The sequence below is a fragment of the Melospiza melodia genome, chromosome 9 (genome assembly GCF_035770615.1).
Source record: "Melospiza melodia melodia isolate bMelMel2 chromosome 9, bMelMel2.pri, whole genome shotgun sequence".
Classification (NCBI taxonomy): Eukaryota; Metazoa; Chordata; class Aves; order Passeriformes; family Passerellidae; genus Melospiza; species Melospiza melodia.
The window spans coordinates 7,119,743-7,140,482 of NC_086202.1; the positions used below are offsets into that span (position 1 = coordinate 7,119,743).

The following is a 20,740-nucleotide window of genomic DNA, read 5'->3' on the forward strand; positions in this document are numbered from 1 at the left end:
TAAGACCATGAAAATAAGCTACAGCTCTATCATTATGCCAGTTGTTTTAAACTTATGTTTTCCCTGCAAAAATGAAGTCTATTCTTGATAACAGCATTTAAAAAAATTACTACATTATGTTATAGACTTGAACCTGCAGATTTTCAGTTCAATTCATATTGAAATTCAAAAATTCTGTTTAAAGTCACTAGCATAGTATGGCAGATCTTGTTTTCCAGCTTGTTATTTAACTAAATAGAAGTGTTGTTTAACCCTCTGCAGAATGTAGATGCACTTTAACTCCTTTTATAACTACCAAGAATGCTATTGCTGATAGAAAATCAGAGATCAATTTTCTGGGGAAAAATATTCAAAAGAGTAAGGTTATATTAAATTTCTTCTAAGAAGTCTTAATTGATGGCTAAATTAAATAGAATTAAATTACCCCTATGTACAGGAAAAAAGAAAAGCTAACTTATATATCAAGCTTCACACATATACTGGGAATACTGTGGGTGATGCAGAACTATGACTAAAGTTAAAAAGATATCTGCCTAAAGATTTAGGTTTAATACTGGTGCTTTGTACTGAATGTTTAAAATTTAGCTCTGCTGATTTAAAGAGCAAATACAGATGCAGTAAAGACTGCTCCTCTGTGGCATTTCTTCATATGTACAGATCCAAGAAGCCTCAACAAAGTAAGAGGAAGGCAATATTCAGGTTAGCATCTGAGAGAACTGGAAAACTTGTTGTAAGTAGCTACCTTTGAAGAGGTGGTGAGGTGTGTCTGGCATCAAAGAGATTGTGTGCCATGTCAGGATTGCTAAACTGTCCACATTTGCTAAAATGTGGTGTGGGCCTCCCTGGGGTTTTCCTTTGATCCTTTTCAATATTTTTTACTGTGGATGAGGCAATCCAATTTAAGGCGAGGCTTCCATAGCTTATTTTTACAAAGGAAATAATCTGTCAGAATTGGAGTTCACTCACACAACAGCAAACATTAAAAAATTAAGTCAAGAATATAAAATCAGCTTTGGAGATAAAATTCAGCATACACTATCTTAGATCATGGTTTAAATAAAATGTGAGAATTTATCTAAGCTTATGTGGTTACATATACTAATATAAAAAACCAATAAAAATTTCCTGATCAACACATTAGCTTTTCCAGATTTTCAAATTTTAAAGCTGATTGGTATTGTACAGTAGAAAAGAGCTGTGTGAGTATCACAGCTGGAAACATACCATGATTTTAAGAAGACTGGTTCTTTGATTAATAAGTTCAGCTTTTTGTTTTTGTAAGCTGTCTTCACGTTTCTTCAGAATTTCTACATTGAACTGCTTTACAGACAGATGCTGAACCTTCCAAAAGGGAAAAAAAATTATAAAGTTATTGTTTAATTGTTTCATATGCTCTGAAATTGTACACAAGGATCTTGATCCAGTTTAAAAAGAGCTAGCACAGCTGCTGGACTGACAAAAGCATAACAGCTCCTTTTTTCCCTCAATAACCTTTCAGTATTCTGCTAAGATTTTGAGAAGCCTCCTTTCTTTGAAAGATTCATTTAGTAGTGCTCTGTCTATCTAAAATGGCATTTTAAAATCATCTAGGTTTAGAAGAAATTTTTTTTCAGGAAAAATATTGACCACATGGGATCCTTTAGCCAACATAATTCACTGATCTCCATTTCACAGTGTAAAGCTCCTCATGAACCAAATGAGACAATAATATCAGAATAATATCTGATTATTCTGGGTTTTGGCAGAATGGCTGTACACGTCATCCACTCTGCAGTGTTACTATGGAGTATGCAAAGAAGAGTGGGATATTTTTCTGAGCACAGTTTCTGGAATTTTTAGCTGAGGAAGGGTGATGGGAATTAACTCACTGGCTATTGACAGTTTGATCATAAATCCCCCAAGCCCTAAACCTCAATTTTGCACCTATGTTTATTTAGAGTTTTATTACTTTCAACCATTAGTTTATCTGATATGCAGGTATGCTGTTCAACCCTGCATTTTCAAAATTTGCTGAAGGCTTCTCATTTTTCTAGCACATCTACTGTATCATCATCCAACCAAAGTGCAGATATGTGGTGGAATAAACTATAACAATAAAAAATAGGAAGCATCTAAGTGTTGTAGAGTCTTAAAGGAGGAGAATCATTTATTTGATGGAGTGTCAAGTTCTCTTGACTCAGAGCAATGAATAGGGAAAGCAAAGTTAAGATTTGCCCACAGAGAGTAAAGGCACAGGGTAAGTATCAGGAACTAAATTGAGCAGTCAGGCTGATTCACAAGTGTTTGTGTGTGTAGAAGCAGAAAAAGCCGAATAAGAGTGGTATTACAGTGGTAAAAATGTAAATATTTTAAAGTTAAATAATGCACATGATTGTGGAGAGGGCACAGATGAAGTGCATCTGATCAAAATAGAAAGACAGTGTAATGAAATGCCCAAAACTGCAATGTGAGAGTTGGAAAGGAAAGGACTAGATTTTTTCCTCATGCCCAATAAGTCCAGAATGCTAAGGTCAGGTCATGCTTGGCTCAGAATTTATTTCACATATGAATTCAAAGAGAGTAGGTGGTCTTACATCACTGTATTTGCAATACTGTACATAACTAGCTTTAATGTAGTTTCTCCAAGATGCCAAAATTTATCTATGCATTTGCAATCAATTTTTTAAAGAAGTCATTGAGCTACAAACAGCAAAATGCTGTAATTTGGGTTCTAATTACATGGTACCTGGTTTTAGAGAAGAGAGAGAAAAATTGCATTTCCTAGGACTCTTTGATTGGCCACAGGCAGTGTCTGTGAAATAGATGTCAAAAAACTTCTGAACTCAGTCTCAGTACCTTGCTCAGGCATCAGCTGCTGAGCATGCACATGGTGGGATATGTGTGCTTGTAAGGAACTCCACTTATTTGGTGTGGGATAAATTGAACAGCATTTGCTGAACAGCATTATTTAATATTATTTGAATTACATGAACTCTTGCAGACATATGTAAAGCTAATTCCTGTAGTGAAAAATAAATTATTTTAAATAATGTCAATAACTATGTAATCTTTAAACCTAAATACAGTCTGATTGAAATGCATTTTTCTATTCCACTATTTTCTGTATCATTTCCCATCTATAAATGAATCAACGTCAGACTAGGCAAGCAAGTAAAATGTATTTTTGTGGACATCAGTGAGAATATCATTAATACTGGTCAGTGAAGCACATAAAATTTAATTAGAAATAGTTCTTCAGCTCTTCCCATTAGTCATTTACAATAATGGCTCTACTCTCAGGACCTTCTGTACCTACCACATAAACCTTGATTATAAATCACAATGCATCAATAACAAATTAGTAATATAAACATAAAATTGTGATGTTCATAAATAAACTTATGAGTAAGACTACTGAGGACTTCACCTAACAAGCAACATCCAGATATAATCTGTGTTGGATAAATAAGTTACTATTTTAAAGCACCTTTGGGCTCTGAGATTGTGGCATGCATAAATGTGAGTGTCTGGATAACTGCCTGCATGATTATAGTCTCAATTTGCAACTAGTAAATATTTGTAAATTACTTCTATTCTGATCCCTTCTTAGCAATGTTGATAAATATATATATATATAGTCTGTTACAGAAGGCAGAAGAGACTGTTTTAGAAAGGATGTTGTAGGAAGGATGAAAGTCATCCCCCAAACATTTATTTTCACAACTAGATGAGGCAATCTCCCAAAGGTTCTCAAAGTTGTTTATTTAAATGATAGGATCCAACAGCTCTGACTTCAAAGGAGGCTCCACATGCTTTCCTGTTGTGAACACACATTCTGTCAGCACAGACACTTAAGAGCACAGGGGAGGGGATTTAGACTTAATTTTCAGACACAAGCAAATGGATTTTTAAATAATTTGCAACCACAGGTGTTGTTGGTGAAAAACTCTGCGAAATCAGTGGCTTAATCTGAAAATACATCTGCAATTCAATTAAATGGAGAGATTAATAAAATCACTAAATAGATTCAGAAACTTTCCTCTGTCTTTGGCCTTCCTAGAAAAACACTTAGGGTTTGTAAGCCTTAACTGTAAGTTCACAGAAAGATCTTCAGTATATGACTCAAGATCCTGTGAAATAAATACAGGGAATGTTTCCATATATTTTCTGTGAAAGGCCATTAATAAATGGCATTGGGCAACCAAGGGATGTGTTCTGCATCTGTTCTTTTCTGGAGGAAAGTGCTGTAACAAGCTGCAGGATGTTGAAACAGGGTATGGCCCCAAAAGTCAGCCTGCCCTGATACAGCCCCAAGGGTGAGGTCTGTGGGAGGAAGGATGTTGATGGACACATTTTTAATTCAGAAAGGCCCAGTGCAGTTTTCCTCCATGCTGTGTTACTCGGCAGGTGAAGCACACTCCTCGAAAGTGCTTATTCCTGAAAGAACGGGTTGTGTATTTGTAAACATAACGTATTTCATTATTATGTACACTATAAATATGCCTGCTCACCTTGGTTTCTAAGTTAATTTTTGCAGCGCTCAGCTCTTCTTTTATTTGGGTAATTTTTTCATAACTTCTATTTATGTCGCATTTAGCTGCAAGACAACAAAAACCCGTAAGAGTACGCGCTCAGTTTGTAAATACTCAGCTGTTACCTCCTTACAGAAACGTGCTGGTGGCAAGAACCAGCCACGCTGGCTCTGCCAAGCTTTCCCTGGCACGAGTCCCATCAGGACACCCCTGTGGAAATGGGGATGGCGCCCATGAGGGCAACCTTGTTGGATGAAGCTCCTCTTCTCCCTCGCCTGCTTCTCAGTGAACTGTATTTGCTGGAACAAAGCGTTCAGGTTCATTCCTGCCTTCTCCTCTGTGGGCTGTGAGGGCCGAGCTCTTTGTGAGGGCTCCGGGAGGGTCCCCACAGCGCTGCCCTCAGGCCTTGGCCTACCTGGGCTTGGGACAGAGGTCTGGGGACACAGCTGAGGGGACACAGGGATGGAGAGGGAGGTGTGGGTTTGCCACCTTTTTTTGCAGAAATGGTGGCAAGAGCAAGCCTCAAGCAGAGGGGAATGTGGGTGACTGGGTGGCAGAGCCCACATGGAAAACAGGGAATGGGAACACGCAGGCAGGGAGGCAGCACGGTAGGAGCTGAAGATGTTTGGTAAGGAATAAGATAGATGACACTGAATCATGTCAAACATGGGCACATCTGTCAAGCTGGTTCTGACTAAGCAACTGTGGGGTTTTAGTCAAACAGCTCTGACTTTTTTAATTCTCTAGGACCATGTGCTCGTTACTGGTTTTCCATCATCCAGAAGCTGTTTTTTCTCTGCTGCTTTCTTTTTCTATGCAGTGACCACCACCCTTCCTAAATGTTACATCTGCTCAGATTTACTAATCTTTTGAAGACTAATTTCTAGCCTGAGAAATTAAGGAAATAAAAACTGCTGTCACACAGGAGAACATGGTCAAGTTGACTCTGTGGAACTTACAGTAATCAGACTGATCTTGGCTGAGTCTCTCATTTCAAGAGCATAAAATTGGCAGTGCTTCTATTCCAGTTAGTCCCAATAAGCAAAGATCACAACACAGCCCATTTTATGCTCTTCTGGAGCATAATTGTGTAAAAATTTACAATGCTCTGAATTCCTGCAAAGTTCTGGTTTTTATGTTACTGGATGGTACACCTGGAAATGTAAGCACCTGGTTGAAAATATAATTCACATTACAGGGTTTGCTTTTACATCTTGGGAAGGATTGACTGCATTCCCGGTGGAGAATAACTATGCGAAGTTTGCCTATTTGCTTTGAGGCAGAAAAAGCCTGGAGGAATGAAACTTTATAGATTTACAGCCTTTTTAACACTGAAAAATATTAGGATTATTGACAGTCCTGTGTTATTGTTTTGCTCAGAGGAGAAACTGTCTTAGCATAGACTGCAGCAGCAAGTTCAGAAATTAGAAAATCTTTGACCATCAAAAACTAAAACAATATACATGAGAGTACAAATGTATCATTAATGAAAAGCCTGTTCTAAGTTAGCAGAAAGCAGTAGAATTCTGGAAAAATCTTATAGCTTTTACTGCTTAAAAGGCACCATGTTACAGCTGGTAGTGTGTTAGAAAATGATGGTTTTTTTAAAGGAAAGACATTGCTCTAAGAAAGAAAATGTGGGTTCTGATGAAATTTAAAAGCCTGAAACTAGCACATTATGTTGCAGGAAATGCAATTATTTTTTTAAAATGGCACAAAGTGCAACTGAGGGGGAAGAGTTCACCAAAGTGAATTTAGAAAATGTTTCAGAAGTGAATCTTCCTACCCAAAGGCCAAAGGAAAAGCAGATGAGTCAAACGGGAACATTTGGTGATTGAGACAGTGATTTGTTACACAGGTCTGATGAGTGAAAAGTCATTTTATAAAATTCAAGAAAATGAACTGCTCTATCAGTGGATCAAGGAGAAAATAAAATGAAAAGCTTTCTTTGAAGTTTTTGAGACTTGACTGCTTTTGTGTTTGAAGCTGAGAAGGCTGCTGTAGGCTGGGATAGAGTTCAGTGTCACTTATTAAAGGAACTACTGTGTTGTGTGGAGGGTGCTTCAGCAACTCTAATTATGGCAAAGGAGCTGTTCTCCCCAGAAAGAGGAGTCTGACTCCAACTGCACTTCTCACTGTCTGAGAATGACCATTCAGCACGATTAACAGTTCTCTAAGAGTTTCCTTCAGAAAAAAAAATCAGTGGGATAAGTATTTGACATTAAGATTCACAGCTTTTTGGCTCCTGCAGCTATTTGCCATGTGCTTGATTTTTATAGGGTAAATTACTCACAATAGTAACTCAGGATTATGTAAATTGAACCACACATGTGAAACCTGTACCAGTAGTTTCAGAACCAGGATCAGGTCCAGGATCAAAGGTGGGCAGTTGCTGTCTCCCATGGAAAGGGCATGAACCTGAATGTTTCAGGATAGAAGTAAAATGTGCATTACCTTCCCTCAACTCCAACTTCTGCAAAGCATAAGATCTTTGGTAGATCACTAGCTGCTAGAAAGGTGACTTTAATTTCATTCTGTTGGTCATATCAGTACATCCTAATCTTAATCTATATCTGTATCTTAATCACTGTGCTGTAATCAAGTCATGTCTTTTTAGTGTTCTTCAAAATTACTAATTGCCCTTTGTAATCAGGCTGCTTGCTAATAGTAAAGTTTCTTCTACAAGTTTCTTCTCTTGTTTGTGTAAGAAGAAGAAAAGAAAGATTTTGCTTGTAATTTCAAGTCACTATAAAATTATTACTGTAACCTGTTTCTAAATCATATACACTCAGATTGTTTCATAAATTGTTTTTTTAAAAGCTAAAAAATAGAGGCAAAAGTAAAGAAGTGGCAGGGTAAAAGTCAGATGATACAATATGGTCTTCATCATAAGAAATACATAATAAGAACTAGAAATTGTAGGATTATAGTTACAAATAAATTTTGTCTTTTGGTCTTAGGCACTGTCAGTATTATTTTTTCCATATACAAACTACACTGCTTACTTTTGAATGGCTTTATTTATAGTAAACCTTACCAACCTACATCTCTCTGGTCTTCCTTTGCTCTTGGTGGTCTTTGTATTTGGCAAGCACTTTTGTCTACCTCACATGAAGGAATAAAGTCAAATTGTTCTGTGGCACAAATTCACAGCTGTCATTTTGCATTTTGCATTTGCATTACAGGAAATAGCCTATATATATGCATGTGTTTATATGTTAAAAACAAAAATGTATATGAGAGCTCTAACCACTTGGAATGTAATGCTGAGCAGCAATTCTACTGGAGAGAAACCACAAACAGTGAGAAACCTAGTAATTATCATCAATCAGCATTAAAAAATCACAGACTTATTAAAAATTAATTTTATAATGCCACTTCTAAACAGCAAGGCTTTAACTCTATTATTTAAAACTTTGTTGAAATTGTTAAAATACAGCAAGCAGTGTAACTTGGTGGCATCAAATAAAGTGTTTTCAATCAAGAACATTTTGTGAGCTCTTGCTGGCTCCTGAACTACCTCAACTACTTCTGAAAACCTACAACAGGATAACAGAAAAGGGAAACAGTAAAATGCAGTAAAAACCTATAATTTATGGGCCATCTCAAATTTCCTGAGGAACTCAGGCTAAGAACAATCTAGTTTTTATCTCTGGAAGAGTGAGAGCACACTGCTGATCCACAGGCTGGAAGCTCTCCATTTCTAGAAGAATGCTCAGCAAGGCAGGCATGAGTAGACATCCTGTTTCCTCCTCATAACAGGAGGAAAATGGACTACAAAATTCACGGAATAAAATTTAAAATAATGGAAAATTGGGAAATAAATCCCTGGAAAATTACATGAAAATTAGTATCATGAAAAATGAGAATATTTCTCTTTGCCCCAAATCCCTATTTACTTTTTCAGGTAAAAAACCTGTGAGTTAGTGAAAAGCTCTGTGTGTTTATTAAAAAATATTAAGCAGTAACTTTGTACTCCCCCATTACATGCCTGGCTGCAATGGAGAATTAGTGATACCCTTTTCCACTTTGGTAGGAATGTAAACAACTTCACAACAGATGTTCTTTATAAGGACAAAGCCTGCTATTTGCATTGTGATATCTCTGTTTGAGTCTTACATCCAAGATTTTGTTTAATTCCATCTGGAACGGCTTCACTGGATCCCTTCAACTTACTAAAGCAAAGATTATTCTTTTATGGGTTTAAATCTAAGTTTTCCATTTTCTTTGGTCAGAGAACACACCACCTGCTTACTTTGCTGATTGGTAGCTGTGCTGTTATATAGGGATCTGCATTGTTCCTCTGCTGTGGTTTAGAGTCTTAAATACATTTCAGTTGTTTCTTTTACTGGGTCAGGGAGTCTATCCTAAAACTTTTATACTCTGCTATTCTGTTATTACTCTGCTGTTTGGATAAGCAACAAATGCGGCTCTCATTTTGAAACATATATCAGAGCTTTTATTTATCTTGGCATAAGTGTAGTAACTTTCCTAATGAAGAAAAAAATTTCAGATCTGGAGTCCCTATCACAGTACAAAACACATCCTTGAATTTGCATTTTCATAGTAAATTTTCTTAATTCTTTATATGGGAGATTTTTGTAGTTTGCTTTACATCAATACTGGTTGCCCCTAAGTTGGCACCCAAGGGAAGCTACAAGACAAACAGTGAATAAATACTTCTTACATTGGAATTGTTTGTATCTTCCATTTATAAAAGAGGGTTTTTTAAATTTGGTATCAGCAGAAATGTAAATAAATTATCCATTATGTTGTAACATCCTGTAAGAAGATGGGTGGTAGCATTAAATCCTCTGAAAAAAGGGCTGTTAAAGAAACACTTTGAGGACTGGGACCTTCATGTAAAAAAGTAATCTTGGATTGAAATGCATTAAACAGTCTGTTGAAAATACTCTGTTTTAACTGATTAATTACAGTTTGTTTCCTATAAGCATATAATGCCAGTATGCCAACTGCTTTGTGTCATATAAATTTTACCTTAATCATAGAAAAATATTAATAAACACCAAAGGAGAAAGTAATAGTTTTATAATTAGCTAATCAAAGATTTTTTTTTCATTTCAGTCAGTTCTCAGAAGTTCACATATAATCCTGCTAAATTATCAGGTGAGCAGCAGTCATTATTTCTTCTAATATATTTCAGATTTTTAAAAAAAATTGTTCTTAAAGCTCTATTGCTACTTGATGCTGCACTTGTAAGAAAAAGAGTATGTGCAGATGACTGAAATGAAATGGCTTTATTGTCTTTATTCATAACAGGAGTGTTATTTAGTATGAAGTTAGATAACTTTTATCCTTCCACTGTATGCATTAAAGCCAAATCAATTTCTTGCACAATGAGAATAACTCTCTCATGAAACCAAGAGTTGTCCATTACACTTTTAGGCTTCTCTGCTAATAGTTTTTTCATAAGATGAATTTTGTGGTTCCATCTGTGTTCTTTCTTAAACACATGACAACTTCCTTAGACATTCAGAAGCATTGGATACAGGCCCATGAGCTGAACTAGGCAGCAGCAGAAATTATTCCATATTCCATGCAAATGCCCAGACCAAGAAAGTTTGAGGAAGGGCTGTCTCAGTTTGACTAAAACATAGACCCTGGATCTGGAAACTTGTTGCATGGAAGCTGCATGGTCTCATAAAACCTCTTCTCAAAATAGGGCCAGATGGTATTTTTAGTGACAAACTGTTTTCTAAGGAAGATTCAATTCTAATCATTTATTCTAAAATTAAAAAAAAAAAAAGTCATTGTCCTACTGCCTCAAAATATCCTGAGCAGTTTTCAGAATACTTCTTTCCTTGAGGGTATTGTGGAAAATGTATGTTCTACCTGCAGGTTTTACAAGCTGCTTTGTAAAATCCAGTCTTATAACTGTATCTCTATAAAACTGGGCCCTCTTCATTCTGCACAGCCCTTTGCAGGCAGAAGGTACATATTTAATAAAGACTTAACAATGATAAATAACACTACATAAACTTTACTGCCTATTGATCCTGGTGTTATGCTGTAATTTCATCTTTTTTAAAGGTGGCATAAAAAAAAGAGAACCCAGAGTTTGGTTTCTATCCCTTCCATATTCTTTCCCATTGAAGCTTCTGGAAGATTAGCCACCTTTAATCCTGAAATTTTCAAAGGCTCCATGGCACACATCTGCATACATCTGCCAGGACTCAGAGCATAGGCAGGATAATAAAAGCATTCCATTCAAGCAGAGTAGAAAGTCACAGCTGCTGTAGGCATGTATTATCAATTGTGCCACATTCATAAATTAATAATTTGCATTGTATTACAGTCACTTCTTTCCAGAAGCATTAAACATGTCCATTCACAGATTGTGTGGAAAGTATATAAATAATTCTGCTGGGTTTGTCTTTTTACAGCTTGTCTTTTGAGAAAGAAGATAACAGAAGGAAAGTGAATTGGAATAAGTGGCAACAATGTTACTCCTTTAAAAATAATTACACTTTTCTCATTTTGAAAAATAAATCAGAATATTTAAAATATCCGCATTAAGTCAATTCTTTGAATACAAAATTAATATCCATAGTTGAGACAGCAGAGTTTATAAAAATGAATAACACACACTGCTTTCATATGTGTTTTCATGCATGTTTTGGCCTATTCCTCTTTCTTTGAAAATATCTATCATATCGAGACTACTGTTGATGATGTTTTTAACCCTGCTCTTCCACTGCTAAAGTAAATAAGTTGTCCTAAATGCCAGTTTGAAAGCAATTGTTGTTGTGAATGCTGTTAGATCTCCCAGTGCTGCAAAAAAAAAAAAAAAAAAAGAAAAAAAGAAAAAAAGAAAAAATAAGGTGTTTAAGGTACACAGAACAATGGAATTTTCCCCAAATGAGCTATCAGCTGAACACAGCCTATTTACTGCCAAAAAATGGAGAGGGCTAAACAACGCCTATTTCAGGGCATTGGAAGAATCCTGTAATGCTGATTTGCCCTGAATGCATTTGTTGGGATTTTATGCATATCTGCTCAATTCAGGGCTATCTCAATACAACTAAAGACTGATAATGCTATTCCCCATATTCATGAAAAGGAAAAGAGGTGGTCAAAGAAAATGCAGGTGTGATGGTTTGACCTCAATACCAAGCAAGGTCTTAGGGAGTAGATTTTGAATGAAAAAAAAAATTATCAAGAACCTAGAAGTAAATGGAAAGTGGGAAAAACTACAACATGATCTTATCAAGGAAGGATTGTATCAGACTAACTTAATATCTTTATTTGATAAGATAATTGTCCCAGAGAAGAGTAATGCAGTAGACCTAATCTACCTTGATCGAAATAAGGCATTATATTGTTTGGTGTAGAAGTTACTGAGAGTGGAAAAGATGGGCTTTAATGAAGGCAGTGAAGGTGGAAGAGGATCTGAGTGAAGGGTTATATTAAAATGTGGTTCTGTTAAAAATGAAGATATCAAAATGAAAGGAGTTTACTAGTAGAATTCCTCTGGGATTGATCTTGGCACTGATTTAAGTAGTATTTTTGAGCTTGGTGAAGGAAGGAGAATGGATATGGCATTAAGAGATGACACAAAATTGGAATGACTAGTCTATCAGAAAAAAATAAATGACCTCAAGGACTGACAAAATGGAAATCTAATAGTTCAGCAACTAGAGGGAGGTTCTTGGGAATTAATGTCATGTTCTTCTAGCATAACCTGGTGTCCTGATAATTGGTGTCAATAGCGAGGGGAGGAGGTTTAATGCATTAATCAGCTGTGGTGTGACCACGAGCCACGGTTGTGTCATGGCCATGCAGCAGTTTCAGGGAATATTGGATGAAGAATCTTCAGTGAAGGCTGTTAACAAAGTGTTAATTTTGCTTTACAAGGCACTGGTAAGACAACTCAGAATATTGTTTACAGTTCTCATGACCCACATTGATGCACAGCAGGTGCAGAGTGGGCTGGTTTGGGGAAAGCAGTACCTGTTTTTGCAGCTGAGATGGAAATAGCTTATCTGGCAAAACAAAGCTCGAAAGGGCATATGGTTTTCTTTATAAGTATGTGTGGGGGTAGATGTGAGGCAAGACGACTTTTGTGTTAAAGGATAACACTATTTCAAGATCAGATACTTACAAACAATTATGAATAAATGAGAAATTTAAAAGAAGGTTCTTGGCAATCTGTGCAAAGCTCTGGAACTGCTTACAGACAAGGTCACAGAGGCAGGGACTTGAACTACTTCCAGATGGAAATTTATAAATTAATAAAGGGTATGTGTGACATGGTGAAGAGATCATGTGTCAGAATATAAAGTTTGGGATATAAAACTTTGGATACCTACTGACATTGCCAGGGAAGCTTAATTGGAAACTCGTTTGTGTACTTTCTTTACACAGTCCCTAAAAAGAAATGTTTCTAACTGGCCCACATGCCAGCCCTTCTATTTTACCTTCCCCAGGACTTTTATGTTCCTTCTTGGTGCAAAGTATAGGAGAAAGGGACTGCTCTTTCTTAAATATTAAGATTAGAAGCAGGCAAAAATGGAGCAATTCTTTAGGAAGTCAGGTGTTAACTGGATTTAACCTACCTGTAACCTATGATCAGGATTAAATTGATCACCTGACTGAGATTAGGAAGTATTTATTCTCTAAATCATAGTGGTTGGGGTTATGGAGGGTATTGTATTCCTCTCTAACATAAACTGTCTAAAAAGGCATAAAAACTGCTGCCTGGAAAGAAATGCTTGGAAAATGGTAGTGCTTTATCTCATTAAATGTGTAGGGGCCCTACAGCAATTAGGCTCCTAACTCACCTGTCATAGGTAAGTGGATACAATCAGATGGGGTGTAAATGTACTGTATTTATAATATGTAATTCTAAAGATTGCTTTTTATACAAATATGGGTCCTCCTACTATAGGCCACGTAGGACATAATTGTATAAAAAAATCTACTGAGTAATTCAGTGTTTATTATTGACATCCATATCTATGCTTGTAGTGGTTGGGTTGACATCTTTCTTGCTAACTAATAAAAACAAGATACTTGGTTTATCTCCATACTGCTTCTTGTATTCTGAATAAGTGTACTTTGAAATAATGCAGTTCATTTTTCATAACCTCTACAGTGTCAGTTCTGAGATGAGGTTTATCTCTTGCAATCTGGGAGGTTGAAGTTTAAGAGGGTTTTTTTTCTTGCCTTTTTTTTAAAGCACAGGTTACTAAATGACAGTATAATCTACTGCTACTCAGTCTTTCTCTCTCACATTTCTTGTCAAAGAAAATAGCAGATTCATAAGTCAGGTCAAATCAAGTATGTATCTGTTTTTTTGTGTCTTGTTTTGGTAAACGATCTTTTAAGACAAATTATAAAAACCTTATAAAGGCATTATAAATATTAATATTATATATAGATATTAACTGGAAGGTAAGTTATCCTTAACTCACCTTACCTTTAGGCCTGAGACATCTATAGAAAATTCATGTCTCTAAACCTGCCAGTCCTCCAAAATCCTCTTGTGTAATTTTCTGTGAATTAAACAAATGCTCAGTTGTCTGCTAGTGATGCAAACTGCAAAATCACCAAATTAGTTTTTCTTTGTTCTTCATACTGTTGTCTCTGAGGAGCCCAGAGTTACAAGCCATGGAACCTTGTAAGAAATATTTGGCAATTGCCTGGAATACAGAACTTTCCAAATTCAACCCCTCATAGACAGAGAATGGTTTTTCCCACACTTCTCAGTCCCTTTTGAGTACCATCTGGAGCAGCAGTAAAATAAAACTAAACTCCTTTCATTATCATCTTTGATACATAAATCCAGTTGAAATTAGCTTCTCCCCCCACCCCAATAAATTGTGTGATTAAATTCAAGCAGAAAACTTTTGTTGAGTCATTGTTGTGGTTTAACCCCAGCCAGCAACCAAGCACCACACAGCTGCTTCCTCAATGGGATGAGAGAATTGGAAAGGTGAAAGTCAGAAAAGTGTGGGTTGAGAAAGAACAGTTTAAAAACTAATATCAGAATAATAAATTGGAATGAAAAGGAAAATAACAGAAAGAGATAAATAACCACCCCAAAAAATAAGGGATGCAAATGAAAAACAATTGCTTGCCACAGACAGAATTCTGCTCAGCCTGTTCCTCAGCAGCAGTCCCCAGCCAGCTATCCCCCAAATTTATATGATGGGCCATGGTACAGAATATCCCTGTGGTCAGTTGGGGTCAGCTGTCCTGGCTCTGACCCTTCCCAGCTCCTTGTGCACCCCCAGCCTCCTCACTGATGGGGTACAGAAAAAAATTCCTTGTATGGTGTAAGCACTGCTCAGCATCAACTGAACATCAGTGTGTTATAAATGTTACTCTCATCCTAAATCCAAACTCAGCGCTGTAACTACTAACTCTACATGGCCTAAACCAGGATGGTCATTTTAAGTTGGCTTGTTTTAAGTTTTAGTCAGAAACACAGGATATTTGAAGGCAGCTTCATTTTAAGCATTTTAGATACCATAATACTTCTCTCCTACATGCCCTAACCTCTTTTTTGTTGTTGTCTAAATTATTGTCATCAAACATTTATTCTCCTTTTATTCCTCAGGAAAACTGTGATACAAACATCAGTGCTTTCAAGCCTTTGTTTCCTGATACCCACAAAGTCCTGCTGCTAAGCAGACCCCAGCCTCTGTTGGCAGAAGTCTCTTACCTTTGTGAGATTTTACTTGTGTGCTGCACCAGTGTCCCAGATCACCTCAGATGGAGCAGCAAAGTGTTTGGTCACCTCCCTTTCAAGGAAACCTGAGTGGGGCTGAATTTACAAGTCCACCCACAAGACGGAAAGCAAACTCTACTATGTCTAACTCCAAGGAGTCAGCACAGTATTTCACTGCTCGTTGTAATTACAAGATACTGGATTCCTCTGCAAAACTGTTGGATTGAGACCTTGAAATATGGTAAGAATATGGTGATTTGAGTTGAGGAAGAGGGTATCCCATGGGATAAAAGGAGTTTTAAATGGTTTTTTTTTCACTTTTAGCAAAGATCTAAACCTCAATTTTAAATTAATATTGACTGAGCAGTCAGTAAATTTTCAGCTTTTCTTCAATACAGTGTCTGTGTGCTGAAGCGAGCTATTTTAAATGTCTGAAAAAGTATTGCTTAATGCCTGCAAGCACTGTCAAAAATCAATAATTTTGAAACTTGTGCTATTTGTATTTTAGGGTTGGCATATCACTTTAATTCAATCTGTTTACAGTAGATTAAAGATGGGTATGGACAAGTGTCAAAAAGCACGTAAACATGTCAAATTCTTTTTAATTCTAGAAATAATATAATTTTGATATTTGAAATATTACCTGGATCTTTATTGAATCTCTGCAAAAAATGGGCAAATTCAAAAATCATAGGAAAGAGCATGGCTTTGATGATGACATGGAACTTGTAGATAGTGACAAAGTGACAACTATTATCTCAATTTTTTTTACCATATTGAAAATATTCTAAGAATAAGAAGAATTAAAGAAAAAAATCAAAAAATTTCTGACTAGCTCCAGTCATAAAGATTATAATATAATCAAATTCAGAAACCATGATATTAATCTCAATTGCTTTGGCTTTTTGCAATTCTGTGAACATCATGCTTACATTTCATACTGGCAAGGTGCCATCATTGTACATGTTTAAACAAGTTTGCATTATTTTGTTATAAATAGTGTTCTACTGAATAATTAAACAAGTCAAAAACTTGGAGGGGTCACACTGTGAGCATATAGGTAATTTGTTACAGCTTTAAATTTACTGTAAAGTATTTACATTTTATCTTAACATTTTGTCTGCAAACAGTTTTTTCTTCTTTCATAAATTAATAACTCAGAAATTCCTATGAAAATGAGTTAATCAGAAACTTATTCCTTTTCCTTACTTGGGGCTGAATATTCCTAGTATTTTAGCCATTTATAAAGTAAGTTACACATCTCAAATGCTCCTGTCTACAGCCATTGCTGAGTTCACAAATATGGCCTTTAGAAATGTTTCTCAGGCATGGATTGGGTGTGGAGAAAATGGTAATTCCACATCCATATTCCTCACAGAGGGACAGACAGAGTGTGGAGTCCTTCACACATGGTTACTTTTACTGCTGAGTTAGGATACACTTTATTCTGGGATATTCAGAATACATGTAAATGACTTTCTGGACCAAATTTAAAAGTCTGCCTTGATGTTTTTCACATGAATTATGCCTGCCATTGAAACTGCAGGACAGATGCAGACATGCAAAAATGCTTTCTTTATTGGTGCTCCCAGCAGGTAACTCCATCCATCCAAAACAAGTGCTGTAGATTTAACTGCGCATCACATGATGAAACCAGGGAAACTCCCTGAACAGACAGAGCTGTATTCATCCAATGAGTGCTCACAGAAAAGGGAAGAAACTGCAAATACCATCAGCTGGGACTCTGGTTTTCAGAGTCTGTCATGTTCACTGCTCTGGTGTGTGCACTGCTCCTTCAGAATTCTGCAGCAGTAGCAGAGAAGCCAAGTAATGGGATTATGGGGCATTCAAATAGAACAAACAGGTCTTGATTTTCAACACTATTCCCATCTGATAATCAATTGGATTAAAGGAGAATTATCTCATCATAAGGTTCTTCCTAAACTATATTAAAAACAAAAAAAAAGTGTTAATTAAGGAGATGTTCCTGATTCAAGAAATATTGCCTTTTCATGCCATACTCATTCAATACCTTTTATGATTAAACCTCTGAGTTCAAATTCTGATCTTTTTCATTTTTTTCTGAAGCTTTTGCAGCTATTCTTAAAACTGAGTAAACAAACCAACAAATACCTCTTCCCATCCACCCCAAGTAAAAAAAAATCCACCACAAGCTAAACCCAAAAAGCAACTTATAAAAACACACAACCCCTCCTTAAATCCCAACAAGGCACAAACCCCTCCACCTTCCCCACAAAAAAAAAAAGCCCCACAAAGCAAACAATAACCCCCCCAATATTGCTGCTCTTTTAAAGGTAGAGATACTGTGACATGCAGGTGACTGCAGGTATCTGAGAATAGTCAGTTTTGGTTTCTCAGTAAAATTCTCATGGCATTCACAGCACTAGTTTCTTCCACTTCCATTTTTCCTTGATATCCTTTCACCTCCAATATAAATATCTTGTGACTTTTTGTCCCCAAAATTCCTTACCTCAGAGGAAGACTGATGAAACAGAGATTACAGAAATTAACACTGACAGAGTCACTAACCTTTAGAGAAACTTCCAATAAAATTACAGTTTTGGTGATACCATCAGGAGAAAAATTTATTTCACTCGTCAGGGCTATTCTAGCAAACGTACAGAAAATACGGCTTTGACAATCCAAGATGATAATTTTGCCTTTGGTCACTAAATTCTAAAATGGCTTTAACCTCCATACATATTTTTTTGACTTCCCTACACAGGGCAGGTGTCAGGGCAAATTTGGTTCCACAGTTTAGAAGAAGATATGTACAGTAAGTGAAAGGAAAATGTTCCTCTCTGATTTAATTTGCTTTGCTCTGTTAGTGTGTGTGTATCTAGTGTAGCATGAACAGTGAAAGCTGAATACCCACCACTAGAGCTGTGCGTGTTTGAACAGAAAATCTCACCACATTTACACACCATTTTATACACAGAATTTTCATCACTTTCAATTAAAAATGGGAGGAAAATGAATCCACGTGTAAGTGAAGCAGTATGCAAATACAAGATACCAACATTCAGATTTTAACATGGATTTTCTCAGATCAAGCATCTGATTTCAATGGTCTGAAATGCTCATGTAGTTATGTTTTTAAAGCAGTGTGGATCAGATATTCTTACAGCAATAGACAATCAGGATAAGTAATTTCCTAGCTCTAGTTTTTCTGCAAAAACCATGACATAGGTTCATTAATGTAAAGACATTTTATGTAGTATAAGGTAGGGTTACCTGTCCTGTGGCTCAGGATCGAATAGATTACACTAGCCCAAGCTGTATAATTCCAGTAATCACTGGAATTTTTAAGACAAAAGGAAGGTTCCAAGTTACCAAACCATAATGTGGCCTTGGTTTAATCACATTGGTTGTCAATGTCCAGGGGATGCTAAAGGTTGATGCTGGTGATGCGTTTCACAGAATCACATGGAATATTCTGAGTTGGAAGGGATCGAGGAGGATCACTGAGTCAGCTTTTAAATGAATGGTCCATGTGGGATCAAACCCACAACCCTGGCCTTATAAGCACTGTGCTCTGACCAACTGATCCACAAGCTGAAGTTTCAAATGATGCTGTTGTAGCATCTGAATTGTATTGCTCTAGATTCCCTGGGCACTTGAATTACTACTACTTAACAGATTATATTTAATTTTTTGGTAATCTTTTATGCTTTTACGTAATGCATCACATCGAGTCTCCGTGCTGCTGGATCCTCCTGTGCCATGGAATTCTGTGCCTTGTTTTCTGCGAGGCAGAATCCCTGTCCACGCCAGCCTGCACTGTCCCCACCAGCGGCTAGGGGGAAGTATTACCCTATTTTTAAAGTAAAAATCCCAAATCCAGGGATGGCTTTTCCTAACAACCCTTTTCTTACCAGTGTGGGCAAATATCAGAGCCTATGCCTTTAGATCACCACTTAAAGTTAAACGGAATCATTTCTATCAGATACCTTCACAAATAGCTGCAGTTCCATCAGCATTTTCATGTTTTCAGGGGTAACATGTGTGTTGTGTTTCTAACTGCAAACTCTGACTTGCATTGTACTTTTTTGGTGTTTCTGTACCTATTCTACTGAATTTTGTAGCTTTATTTGCTTTATTTTTATTCCTTTCTTTTCTTCTTTTTTTTTTTTCCCCTCCTTCCAGGTGGCTTGATAGTATATCAGCACAACTTTTGATGAGAACAGGGAAGAAAGAGTTTAGGAAAAACTTCCTGGACAAGAAGAGCTGTGAGAATTCACTACCAGGTCTGATTAAAGCTCAGGGAAAGGGGATGGGGGATGGCAGACATGAAACCTTGACTTTCTTTTCTTATACTTTTGCATCAATTAAGTCACTTAGTAATCTGGATCGCACCTCCACGTGTTTTTTATTTGACTTCTGTGTGAATGCTCATTGCTTACTTTGCTTTTGTTTTATGTTTTTTTTTCTGATACTTACTGAAAGCTCTAAACCCAAATAAATGACAGGTTCAGTAAAAACTCAATCTTGCTTTTGTGCTGCAAAAGCCCATTCAAGGTTTCATAAGCCCCTCAAAATTGATTTTTGGAGCGCTGTTATTTAATCTGCCCTTTACAAAACTTTAATGCCTTGAGCAAATCCTTCTTGCCTTATTCCCACCAAAAGGCACTTTGACTTCATGGTAAGCAGATAAATGTAAGACAAAAAATGCAGTTCAGACTGTTCCCCCAGTCCCTAGTAATTCTCTAACTTCTCTATTCTCCCTTTCTCATTATTGAAGAAAGCCTCCTGTGTAAACACTACTTTTTGTGCTCCCACAGCACAGAGACTTTTTCCCATCACTAGCTTGCTCTCCCCCACCTGCTGGATCTGACTCATTAGTTCAACTTTAGCTTTGCTTCACCTCTTCACTCCCCTAAGAATCGTATTTAAAGTTCATGGCCCTGTTCTTATTCTCAGCATACTTTCCCTTCACATACCTAGCAGCACTGCAGATAATTCTGTGTAATGTTCCCTGGGCTCAGTGGCTCCAACTCCAATATTTTCTTGCAGGGTTCACTCTTTAAAAGGAGGTCTGTGGCAGAGATGGCAAAGGGAATCTGGAGGCTAACCCTGGGCCAGGCAATGGATTAATTCTTCGTCAGCTCAGGGGTATGTTGTCATCTGAGCTGCTGCCAGCCAGACCAACCCAACACAATGCTCCAACACTGCAGGTGGAACTGCCTTTGAGGGAGGCACCTCTGCATGGGAACCTCTGAAGAGTTTGCTGTCATTGGTTCACATGCAGAGGAGGAGGCAGAAGGACAGAATGCAGCAAAGTTCTGATTTTGCTGTGCATGCCTGGCCTCCAGGAGCAGGTGGATGCTGTATCCTGGGGTATCCATCCAGCTGTATCCTGGATGGATACAGACTGCTGTTGTTGCATTCAGAGCATTTGGGCCCAGGCTGCAAGGTGACAGGAAGCTTAAAACTACCCAGTGTTAGGGGTTACACTTACCTCAACCTACTTAGAAAGAAAAGGGTTTGAAGCACTAATTTTACTCAAGTCTTAGTG

General features: G+C 37.0%; 1 protein-coding gene and 1 long non-coding RNA gene across 2 annotated transcripts in view; one reads left to right on the top strand and one right to left on the bottom strand.

Moving 5' to 3' along the window:
* The window catches only part of CCDC172 (coiled-coil domain containing 172), an 18,237-nt gene extending 13,403 nt beyond the window's left edge, over positions 1-4,834 (bottom strand). The window contains exons 1-3 of the mRNA XM_063162821.1: positions 4,756-4,834; positions 4,491-4,576; positions 1,225-1,341 (exon numbers count right to left, since the gene is read on the bottom strand). Of these exons, the coding sequence (XP_063018891.1) occupies positions 1,225-1,341; positions 4,491-4,576; positions 4,756-4,834 (282 nt within the window). The remainder of the gene's footprint in view (positions 1-1,224; positions 1,342-4,490; positions 4,577-4,755) is intronic.
* Positions 1-15,440, top strand: part of LOC134421638 (uncharacterized) — an 18,741-nt gene extending 3,301 nt beyond the window's left edge. The window contains exons 2-3 of the long non-coding RNA XR_010028640.1: positions 9,597-9,638; positions 15,094-15,440. This is a non-coding gene — a long non-coding RNA (uncharacterized LOC134421638). The remainder of the gene's footprint in view (positions 1-9,596; positions 9,639-15,093) is intronic.
* Positions 15,441-20,740: the final 5,300 nt, after the last annotated feature.